At 48.1% G+C, this 11955-nt stretch overlaps 1 protein-coding gene across 11 annotated transcripts in view; it reads left to right on the forward strand.

The window, feature by feature from the left end:
• Window positions 1-11955, forward strand: part of TNRC6C (trinucleotide repeat containing adaptor 6C) — a 133816-nt gene that overhangs the window by 91960 nt on the left and 29901 nt on the right. For 10 of the 11 annotated variants that reach the window (XM_032961137.2, XM_032961142.2, XM_032961136.2 and 7 more), the window contains one exon: window positions 6037-6393. In XM_032961137.2, coding sequence (XP_032817028.2) covers window positions 6037-6393 — 357 coding nt within the window. Of the gene's footprint in view, window positions 1-6036; window positions 6394-11128; window positions 11421-11955 lie in introns of those variants that run through there. The other variant, XM_032961149.2, reaches the window with a different exon arrangement.

Below are 11955 nucleotides of genomic sequence, written 5' to 3' on the forward strand. Positions count from 1 at the left end.
ACATCCCTTTTGAAGCCGGAATAATTGTGGGGAGTATATTTTTGGTGATTGCTGATGGGGGAGGCGGGAGAATCCTGCAAATACTGTACTTAAGTGTGTATAATAAACACCCTAACACCTTCATAGTACTAATTCATAACGTCTCTTATATGTTTTTAGTTGTAATCCTTCAAATGGGAGGCCATGTTAGTTTACGAAGTTATGTGCCTTGAATTTCCAGCTCAGCCCCTAACCATTTATTTTTATGTAACACAGTAATACTATTACTTCGTCCAATCTCAAGCTAAGCAGAATTTAAGCTGGAAAAGTTATTGAATGAGTGATGGCTATACACCATAGGTTAGTCGTGGGATATAAATCCATTGTTGTGCGATACTCGTACGCTTAAAACAACGCCCTGACCGGCGTGGTGAGGGAGTGATTGAGCAGGGAGTAAGGAGCGAGTCGAAGTGAGCGTAACGGTGAGATATGAGGGATGCAGCAGCATTGTGGGATGAGGGAGGAGTATGCATGAGGAGTGAGTGATGGGAGGTGTGTGGAAGTGATGGGAGGTGTGTGGAAGTGATGGACTAGGAAGAGGAGTGCCTGAGGGGGCAATGGAGGAGGTGAGGGGGGGAGGAGGAGTGGAAGAAAGATGAGGAACTATTGGGAGGACGAAGGAAGGGTGATTGTGAAGAAGTGAGGGGTAAGTGGATGTTGGAAGGAGGGGGGTGGTGGTGAGGTAGTGGTGGAGGGAGGGGTGATGGAGGGGAGGGGGGTGAGAGTGGGCACGATTTCAGGATTCTCTCGGTAAGAAGGGAGCGACATCTCGGCGGGGCGGCGCTCGCAGGCGTAAGCAGACATTTCCACCATTTTCTGCCAAGCAAAATGCTCTTGCTGTGGAGAGAATAAAATAATAAAAGTAGTAAATAATGAAATAATACTGAAAGCCTGAGGCCTGCACTTTACCTCGCTGCTGCCTGCGCAATGCAAAGTCATCCTCGTAAAAAAGATTTACATTGCTTGACGGAGTGGTGTGTGTGTTTTTACTGTGCACTGCTTTAGGCAAGTCAAAAGCATTTCTGTTCAGTGATATTGGAGTTTATGTTGATGTGTGGGTGATGTGGAGCTTTGATTTTGGGAGCGTTTATGTTGATGTGCGAGTGGAGTTGGGAGCAGTTGGTGGGGTGTTTATACAGTGGCGATGTAAACTGATGTTGGAGTGATGTGTGTTGCTGAATTAGTGCGGGGTGTTAATGTAGAGTAGGAAGAATTTATAGTGGATGTGGAGTTTTGATGTGAAGTGTTTAGCAGAATAGCTTGGATTGTTAATGTGCAAGTGATCTGTGAGTGTCTGAGGAGATTGCAGTGTTGGTGTGGTGTGATGTGGCATATTTACATGTAGTGGTGATGTGTGGATGCTTCACCACGCTGATCGGTGCTGGTTGGTCAATTGTGTGGCCAGGACTGGTACAGATGTCAGTCGCCACTGTGCCGTGGAATCAAACTCGGGAAGTGAGCTCCCTAGCACGGTGCGCTAACCACTGCGCCGTACACATCCGATTTATAAATATAGACTTTGTGGAGGTTGTGCGTGTGGTGTGTGGGTTTTGTTTGTATTAAGGCGCCCCTGTAAACATACACATGCTCAATGTTGCATGTGTGTTTTCTTGTAATTCTGGAGCTGTGCAAAGGAAGGAAGGGAATTTTCAATCGCAGAAACTGCCCGGAGCTGGTGTCCTGTGCTTTAGATTATCCAGTTTGAAAGGGGGGGTGAGGCTGGGGGGGGGGGGTTACGAAGAGGGCAGCTTAACATTGAAACCAGAGGCATCCACGTTTGTTCGCTTTTGAAAGGTTTTTGCTGTTTTGTTGTTACAGAGAGGGGGTATTGGCTGAAACCATTGCCTAAATTAAACTAAATTGAAAGGGTTGTGAGTGTTAACCAAGTTATGTGGCTTATCGATGCCCTCCTTTGTTTTTACACTTCAAAATAAATTGTCTGTGACAACATTTTTTACAATAAATATTTAATTTAAAAACATTTTTTTTTTCACGGGGAGATATTGCATGAGGAAATTTGGCAAATGGCACTTATAAGCGTTTGGCTTTATTTGGGAGGAAACTGGAATAATTTGAAAACCCACGCACAGATTTAGAAAGAAGAATCCATTTGCTTGTACTGCCAACCAAATAGTGTTTTGTAAGTTGCATATTAACTTCGTCTTTCAGTATTTAGCAAAAATTAAGTGTTTCCCAACACTGCCAGATGGGGTATGAATGTGCAAGCGAGAGCGACGCGGGGCCGGTAGTTGGTGCCGCTGGTGTTGGTCTGAATGGGTTCATTGTGGGGCCCCACACCCTTGACTTCATTTCCATAAATGGCTGTGGTTTGCGGCCAAGGTGTTGGGTCCTCGCTGCATTCTTTTAGGCTCTAAATCGGGCAGCTGTGGGCGCTGCAGCTTTTGCAGGTTCTCTGCTTTTGGTCAAAGAAGGGGGGGGGGGCTTTCTCGCCGCACGTGAAATGAGAGCAGCGAGGCATCTGCTCTGCTCTATGAACATCCCCTCTGCCTTTACTGCCCTTCCTAGCAGATCTGCGATGACTTTTACCCACCCACCGCCCCCCCTGCTTGACAGCAGCCGTCCATCCCTTTGCCAGGTCCTTGAGCGAGTTTTGCCCCTGGTCTGCCTCCACGTGCCAAGGAAAACTAACAAAGTGAAAAATTAAGCTGTGCGTGGAGATTAAACTGAAAAAGGCAGAGAAACTGTTGGCACTGTTGTAAGCGGCTTGTCTGCATTCCCTCCACCCTCTCGAATGGTGCCACTGTGCCCACAACTAAAGTGCAGCCTTGCTGGTATTTTTGCAGCAGATACAATGGACTTCCAATGTATGCATGGCTTCCACCATGGAAATGTGGCATTTCCCACCAGTGGCTCAGGGCTGTGCACAGGAGATAAGCACTGCTGCAATGCTTATTTGAACAAGAAAATCACTTTGACTAGAATGTTTACAATACCTATGGAATATGCAGGTGTATCTGTTTAGTTATGGCATTGTAGCATGCTTATTCTCTTTACAGCTGATTAAAGCCTTGGAGGCTTGCGTGTCACAAGTGATCAAAACTCCGTCATATTTGTGCTTGTTTTCAATTGGTTTCCACTCATTGCTATGTTATTCTGGGCAAGAAAGTAAAACAGTGTGATTATTCAAGACCAAAGCGGCAGTTTACAATTTAGCATCTTATTCCTCAGCGTCATAATTTAGGAAAAGGTTACATACGTACATACGTTATATCGCACATTTGAACACCCTATAGCTGCAGTGTAAGTTTTGTTTATTTATAACTAATTGTGTTATGCTCTTACATTGTCCCACTTTAGTTAATGCAACACAACAAACATTTAGGAGACGTTGCATGTGCATGGTTTGGCCCATGTTTCTGTCGCTGCTTTTGTGTAGTTTTTTTCATGGGTGGCGGCTGCAGCTGAGGCTGAGGCCTGGCTTTCGCCTCAGGCTTGTAAACGCTGCGTCTGGCACTGTGCCATGCGCAGGCGGCAACCATCGTTCTCCCCCCGCCCCGCCGCCCTCCTCTCAGTCCTACGCCTCGCCCCCCCCCTCCTCTACCTCGACCCTTTCAATTTGCCTTTGTTTTCATGGACGTGTTACGATGCGTTGATACAAAGCGATTGTTAAACTCGAGATACTTTTTTCGAAGTGTTGCGCAGGAAGTGATAACTTACGACTTTTGCAAATTACGCACATATGTTGCTTTTGTTCTCAACAGAACAGACAAGACAAAGTGAACATGGCACCGTATGAGAACGACGGTGCAAACCAAATAATTCCGAGTGCGGCCAAAAATGAATTACCGTAATTCTCGAGTCGAATCGTGAACGCGCCTCGTAAATTGTGGGTGGTGGTGAATTGTATGTCTGCTGTTTGATGTCTTCCCTTTACCGTGGCACCAGTTATTGAGAGCATTAATCTCTATCTGAATAATCCCTTTTCTGGAAGCGGCCGCACGATCCCTGCAGCCCAGAGTTGGCAGTGGGGGAGGCAAGTCAGAGAGTGGGGGGCCCCAATTGGCGGCACACAGGCGCCGTTTCCTCACGAGCTGCGGATTTCAGAGTGGTCGCTGGCAGATTTTCGGATCAAGGCATCGTTGCGGCCGAGTGCCAAACCAAAGTCGTGGTCAGTGTTTTTGCTTTGGCTACCAAAAAAAATGCAGGATGAAAACAAAGGCAACCAGTCTTGCAGAGTAAGCATGAGGAAGTCTATTTTGCGTCCAATGGGATTTTTACATGGATAATAAATGTAACGCGTATTCACGACTGACCGCCCGGCCCTTTCTCCAACAGCGCCTAATTTAATTCTACCGGCTTTAGGCAATGCGGCTCCATTGCACTGCATGAAGCTCTTTTTTCTCGGAGAGGTGAATCCGCTCATTTGCGGGGTCATCACTGAGTGAACTTTGTCCATGGCACCAGAGGACAAGGGGTCATTCTCTCAGTGACTGTCTCAGATTATTCTGGCATCCACACGGTACAGACAATTGGTGGATATGGTTTGTGGAATGTTCAGGTTTGAGGTTTACCCTTGTCAACTGTTCAACTTGAAATCGCGCACATTAGAATGCCCTTCCAGTCCCCCTCCCCCCACTGCTGATAGCTTCCTACTGCATCAGTCCCCTTAATATTGCTCCTTGCATCTGGTTGCTGCTCTTATGAACGCTGCCCGACGGCGTTACTAACGCGGGGGGTGCTAATTGCTGTTGGGTTGAGCCTTCTATGCCTCCGCCTTTTATTTACACCACCGTTGTGCACACAAGCCCACTGAGCAGGAGGCTGTTGTGCTTGGTTCATATAATAAAGCAATGCCACATTCGGTATCTTCATTACATTCTTTGGAAGCAAAATATATATAGTCTATGGAAGTGAAGAGTGCTGATGTATTGGTTCATGTGTTGTGCTGTGAACCCAGCATCTGGAGTTCAATTCCCGGCCAGGGCTAACATCGTTTGTGATTGATTTCTGAACCATAAACGAAGCTTGCCCCCAGCTCCACTGCATGGTACTGATCACCAGGTGGTGAAGAATGCTCAAACTGCGATAGGTGAAATGGCATGGGAAGTCGTCATCTAGCTCTTAATAGTTTGTTCTCATTGCAAATGAAATGACTTAATTTATGATCGTGCCTTGGTTCAAGAATATTTTGTAGACTTTTGTGGCAAACATAGCGGCTGCCACGATTTTCGTAATCCCATTACACAAGTTCAACCGATTCTGATTTTCGTTTCTGAATTAACACACCGTTGCATTTGTATTATGTGCGCGCTGTAGTCGCTTTGTTGTGATCCCATTTGGCCTACTTCTTTTAGCTGTGTCCTTATGACCATAACTGTTGGATGGGTGCCCATGCCCTGTCGGTCTGCTGCACACCTTGCTCTAGTGACATTTGGCACAACTCAGACAGCGGATAGCGAAGAGTCTGCCCCTGCCCCACGAGAGGCAGAGAAATGTGTGCTCTCGTAATCTTTTGTGCGTTATAACCGCGTCTCTGGTGGCAGTCGCCACCGCAATACGGCATGGTTACATTGGTCGGCGCCGCCGCCGCCCGTAAGTGAAACGCCGTCGCGGCACAACCGGGAGGTGCGGGTCAACGGCACTTCACCGTGAAGTGTGCCGACCCTGCCCCACACAGCGGCTGTCCTCTGTCAGTTGGCGGGGGCCGGCAAGACGCTGCCGAGTTGGTACTGCCTCTGTCCCTGATGCCTCTGTGCGCATGACAGCAAAGTGGTCCAGTGCGACGCAGCAGAAGTGTCTGTTAGCAGAGCTGACGCTGCGTTTGCTAAATTATTGGCCACAGGAAATATTATTTGTGCTGTGCTGCATCCCGGTTTGGCTATCGTGAAATATCGTGTGTGCAGCTGGTGGGGTGGAACAGACTCGCTGGCAGTTGTGGGGTTGATGAGCATGAGCTATATTTGAAATCCGGCGTGCATCGGTTTGGACCCAACCTCACGCTTGCAATGTGTTCTCTTATTTTGTTAAATTTCCCAGTGCCAGAGCCGACAAAGACCAAACCAAACGCAACTCGACCCTGCGACCTGAGCAGCAGCAGTAGCGGGAGCAGTATTGCATCAGAGGAAAACAGCACTCCTGCGCTCGCCTGGCCCGGCAATGCCAAGCAATCCCCCGGCCACAGCGACACTTGGGCCGGGCAGCAGAATCCACAGCAGCAGCAACAACTGCAGCAGCCACCTTCCACCGGCCGCTTTCCATCCCGCGACCTTCCCCCTCGCTTCCGGCAGCTGGAGCCGAGACCGAGCGTGAGACGCGCAAAAGACGGGCTTTTCGAGGGACAGCCGCCGCCAGCAAAGTGCAACGGAGGTTCACGGCTCGGAGACACGAGTGCGGGTGAGCATTGCGAGCCGCAGCACAAACCTCGCCTCGTCTCCCTGTGTCTTCGTTCGCGGTGTTGTCTCGTCGTGTCTGTGTCCTGCTGTGTCATCGCTCACCTCGGTCATCTCAACCACGTGGAGAGTATAAGCGTTGGGACAATGTAACTGACTTGTCACGCAACTGACCTCGCTCACGCTGGCCTGCTGAGTTGGGCGCTGTGACCACGAAACTTAAATGTCCACAAAGAATGGAAAGGCGTACTGGTAAAGTGCCAGAGCTGGGGTTATGAATAGGGTTTGGTCAGTGAGAGATGGTGCAGTGGCTGGTTGGTTTCAGTTTGAAAGTGATAATACAAGTGACTAGTTGGTTAAAGTTATGGTTCATAAGATGGCTAATACTAGCAGCTAATTTGTTTTGTGTTTGTGAAAGGGCTTGTACTCGTGACTAGTTGGTTATGTATTGTTTAACGGCTATAGTTAGTGGCTAGTTGGTTAAAGTTATGGTGTGTAAGAATGCTGTACCAGCGGCTGGTTGGTTAGGGTTATAATTGGCTTGGCTTGTATCCTCTGCCTCCATCGCAATGTAAAGGCGGCCTTTTCAGCATTTGGTCACTTTTGGAGTCTGGTGTATAAATTGCTTCTAAGCACAGCTGTAATGCCTCCCCACTTCATGCTGAGAATTAATTATATTATCGGAGTTGTCTGGCGACAGAGTGCAGCTCCTTTGCTGCTGTCAATAGCGGTGTTTCCGGCTGGACACAGTGCATGTGAGTTAACATGGCGATCTGGTAAAAAAATGCAAGTCATGCTGGCCTGCATTTGGAAGTTTTGCCGTAATGAACTGCATTGCCGGAAATTGCAGACTAATCTGTGAATATTTGTGGTAACTCAGGTATTTAAAATACGTTGCTTCCACATTTCTTTTCACCATTGCTCATTTGCTCCCACCGATTTTCTATGTCCACTTGCCAAACATGTGTTGGTTTGTCTTTCCAGTGTTAGGTCTATCCTGCTTGATTAAAGGTGTGGATATGGGAGAGGTCGCTGCTATAACAGCAGGAAGTGTCAGCCCGTGGGTCTTTGCACTGCTTCGCTGAGGCATCTACTAACGAGCGAACAGTGTTTCGGTGCCATTGCAGTCACCTTGGCTTACTGTTAAACGCGCGTGTTGAGGCTGGAGGCTGCCTGTATAAATCTACCATGCGGTGCTGATGTGTCCATTCTGCCTCCTGTCTGGCCTTTGAGATGTCGTGCTTCCCACCGCTCACATGTGCACACACTAGGTCTGGGGTCAGCATCCATTATAACAAGAGCCATTTTTTTTCAATGTATGTGAATACGAGACGGTGGTCCTTGGGAAATAACATCAAGAACCACGTGCAGCTCTGGAACCGCAGGTTGCCGACCTCTTCTGTCATGTCTGTGTTGTAGTTGTGATGATAGTGGGGGGGGGGGGTGGCGTTATGGTTATTATGGATCGTTTGTTTAAAGCTAGATGTGGCAAGATTTATAAATGCTGTCGGTGGAAATAATGGAAAAATTAGGCTCCTCAACATGAACATTTTCTGTCAGATTGCCTCACTAATACTGTAATGGCATTTATGTTATCTGTGAACACTGCATGGACTTGTTTTGATATTAAGGTAGGTATGTTTATTTTTTCTAGCAAAGTTCATACTAAGAAGACTAAAAGGAAAGCAAAAATAGCCTTGTTTACCACTGGGAAGGTCGGCAGTGGCAACTTATTTTAAGCTCGCCCCTCTTGCTGACACGCGGGTTTGTGACGTTGAGCTTTAATTTCACAAAATTGGCAAGTTTTAAAAATACCAAATACGTGTCCACTAGATCCACAGCGGGTTAGGCGATCGGGTGTTGCCTTCAAGAGCCGGCTGGGGAATTGTGTTCGTACGAATGTTTATTTACCGCGACGGCGCTGCAGCACACTACATGGACACGGGGTGGAGGCCGGGGCAGCCCAAGGAGAGACGACATCGCTCTGAGCTGTCATGCTCCAGAACGGCGGTGGGGTTGCGTCTGGTCTGCGCATTTTTCCAAAAAGCTTCCCAGCAGTCGACGTGCAGGCCCGAGCCGTCCTTGTCTGTGTGAAGAGCGCATTCTAGCGCTGCTCCAGAGAGGTTTTTTTCACGAGTGACCTTGGCATCACCTTGAGTCCAGCGCACTGGCCGCGTACACGCAGGAAACAAACACTGCCCACTTATTTATGTAGCTTGTTGCCTGCGCTTGAAAAAAAAGCACAGCCATTGGCTCGTGGCCCGCCCTGACCCAGGCGTCTGGGTGGGGCCAACATTCCAATAATGTGGGACCTTTTAAAAGCTGTTTTGAATTTATTTCTTTTCACGTGGAATTTTAATTTTAAGTTTACAACCTTTGCAGAAATTTATACCAATTTCCTGAGCATCCGCCAATGTAAACTGCCGCTCTTGTTTCCAGTCACCAAGGAAATGGCTCGTTTACACAACGATTGTTGCAGTTAAAAATACCTACCCCTCCACGTGAAAGCGGTTAATTCAAGATAGCAGTTACATGCGAACGTGGATCTCTTACTATCTTGTCCCAAACCATTACGTAATGTACACATGACATTTGTAAAAATGCGTATACACTTGGGTAAACAAATGCATTATTACTCCCTCTGTCCATTAACTTCCGTTGTTGCTAAACCTGGTGCTTTCAAGCACACTTTCACATTGTCATTCATTTGCATTGACAACGGGCATTTAGAATTATTTGCCTCGACATTTTAGATGCTTTTGCCTGAAACCATTTCCAGAGCTTATTGAGCAGCTCACAACCTTGCACTAGCCTGCTGCGCTCCCCCCTCTGCTTGAAATGGCGCATTCCACATTTCTGAAGAATGAGTCAGGCTCTCTCTCCTCACTGCTCAAAAGAGGCCAATTATCCAGGCGGTGTACAGTGTTTTTCAGCGAGCCTGTGTGTGCACAATCCCGGGGAGTGATCCTACACTCCTCACACTTTTCCCCCCGTCTTTGTGCAGAAAATTGTCAGCCACCGTTGAATTCAAACATTCGCGTCATCGGACATGATAGGGTGTAGTCATGCTGACCCTACAATTGGAGGAGTGCTTGCGAGTAGAGTAAACCTGGGTATTTCTGGGGCGTGGAGGTCGAGGAAGGCATAACACCAAAATGTGCCAACCAATGCAAATGCCGAATTATCAGAAGTGGCCCTGCCCCATTGCTCCCTTACCCATATCACTGTCCTGTCCAGTGCATGTTTTTGCATGTCCCCACTATTTTACCCAAGTCCATGTCTTGGCTAAGACCATGGCTAGTTTCCCCAAGTGCTCTTGACCACACATGCCTTGGTGCCGTGAAAATAAAACCGTCGGTGCACGTAGCAAAGCGTTGTCCTGCAGAAAAAATACCTTTTAAATCTACTTTCGATCATGAGCACCGGCTTTTTGAGAATCTATTACTGTTATAATGGTACCTTCTCTTCTGTTTTTCTGTGTTATGCTCTGTCCTTAAGTTTTTTCTGCATTTCTAAGGTTCTTCAATGCATTAGCATTTAAGTAATATTTAAATAAATAAAATTACGCATAATATTAAAAGGACAAATTGCTAAATCATTTTCGCGCGCATGCATGTGTGTATGGCTGACGATGGATTGTGGAAAATCAAAATGGTTTTTACCAGACATCACAAATTCAGTACAAAGAGAGGTCTGTGTCGTTTACGATTTGTGTCTCGGATTTCAAATACAATGGCCATGGCAGAGAGCTCTGTACTAATAAGAGTCATGCACATTACCAGGCATGCTGTTGAACAGCTATTGATTTTTGGCCTCCACACCCGTTTCCTCTAGCCCAGCCTGCTTTGTGGCATCATGAGCAGAGCAGAGTATGAACATTAATGAGGTGAAAAACCTTACCACTTTGCTCACCCATCAAGTTCAACACTAAAACGGTTTAACGAATGTCGGGAAGTCGTGTGCAACCTGCAAAATACTAAAATGTTCAATCGCATATTCCAGCAGCCCTTGAGCCACGAGCAATGGCACTATACTGTGTTCCTTTAAAAAAAATGGTAGGAGAGGGAGGTGGTGTGTACGGAGGGAGAATCCAAATGAAGTCTATTGACTTTCCCTGCAGCATGAAAGCAACCAACAGAATTTTCTTGGCTGACTTTCAAAAAGTGAATTACGGTTGCTTAATAGCATTAGAGATGGAGACGCGGGGAGGTGATGGGGCTGGGGGTGTGGGGACGGAGGGAACGGAAAGCCTGGGGGTGTGCGGGGGGGGGACAAGGGCAATGGACAGAGGATGTGAATGCGAGAGAAAAACAATGCCTGCAAATGCTGCGTTTGTCCCTGATCGTGAGACGTTGCTTTATTTTACACGCGACGCCACTCGCAGGCAAACCAAGGCAACATTTTGGCGTATCATATCGCAGGGCCCAGCTGCTTTATCTAACTATAGATCAGTCGTGGCAACGGCGCAAGTGGCCTTGCTCTGGGAGGGTTTTTAGAACGGCAAATAAATTGAGGGATTTCATGCGACGGCGTATGCTATAGCTGGTACCCCACCCTCCACAACAGCCTCCCCACCCACCCCTACTCCCTCCCCGGACTGCCCACAGCTACATGGAACCCTCCACGAGGCTGGCAGTCGGATACGTGCAGCGCAGAGCGCGCAAGGCAAAGAGGGAGAGAGATCAGGGGGAGTGTGAGGGGGGGATGGCGGGTGGGAAGGAGAGTGAGCGAGGGTGGGGGGGAGAGAGCGGGCGGGCGCCAGTGAGCCAGCCATTGCGCACCCAAATCACAAGCACACGGCCGCCATGTTGAACAGGCAGTGAATGCAGCCACGGCGCGCGCAGAGAACTGTTTTAAACTCGAGTAAATAAGTCCGTTAGCGCTGTCGCGTTTCCTTTCTTTCTGCTTGGGAGCCCGTCGAATGCAATTGTTTCTTATTTTATTCGTACGTGACCCCGAAAGTTTTTTCCTTTCGACCTCAGTGCCCAGATACAGCATGTCGTCCCGGGCCTCCAGTGCTGCTGCGCGGCTGTACGTATGCGTTCGTTTTCGTCGGCCCGTGCCAGCTAGAGGGTTCTGTCCGCGTAAAAACCCTGTCGAGTGTCATCCCGGTTGGCGCCGCGGTCGCCTTCCTTCGCTAGCCTTGACCTGTTGGCCGTTTTGCGGTCGCGCACCATCGCGGGGCACCAGCTTTTCTAGGGGGAAGGATGGAACTTGGTGCTGCAGCCGCCAGTGGCATCCACTGAGCGGTGCACATGGCGCAGGTCCAGGTTGCGCTGCATATCGCGAACGGCGCCACTTGTAAACACTTGGCAGGCTGCAGAGCTTCACCTTTAACATCCGCGTCTCCATTGTCGAAGAAAAGCGACGGCTTCTGCTGAAGTTTGGATTGCAGTTATTTTTCTCGGACAATTGACGGAATACGGTTCACGAAGTCCAAACTAATTAGGAAGTTGACCTTGCATTTTCACTGCCAAAGATTACGCCTCGAATCGATGCATGTTGTCTTGTCTGCTAAAGATAATTTCTAGCCTCGGATGAGTGCAGTATATGCAAGAGAGAATGC

This window comes from Petromyzon marinus, chromosome 26 (assembly GCF_048934315.1).
Source record: "Petromyzon marinus isolate PM22_M1 ecotype Great Lakes invasive population chromosome 26, UKy_Petmar_22M1.pri1.0, whole genome shotgun sequence".
In the NCBI taxonomy this organism is placed as follows: Eukaryota; Metazoa; Chordata; class Hyperoartia; order Petromyzontiformes; family Petromyzontidae; genus Petromyzon; species Petromyzon marinus.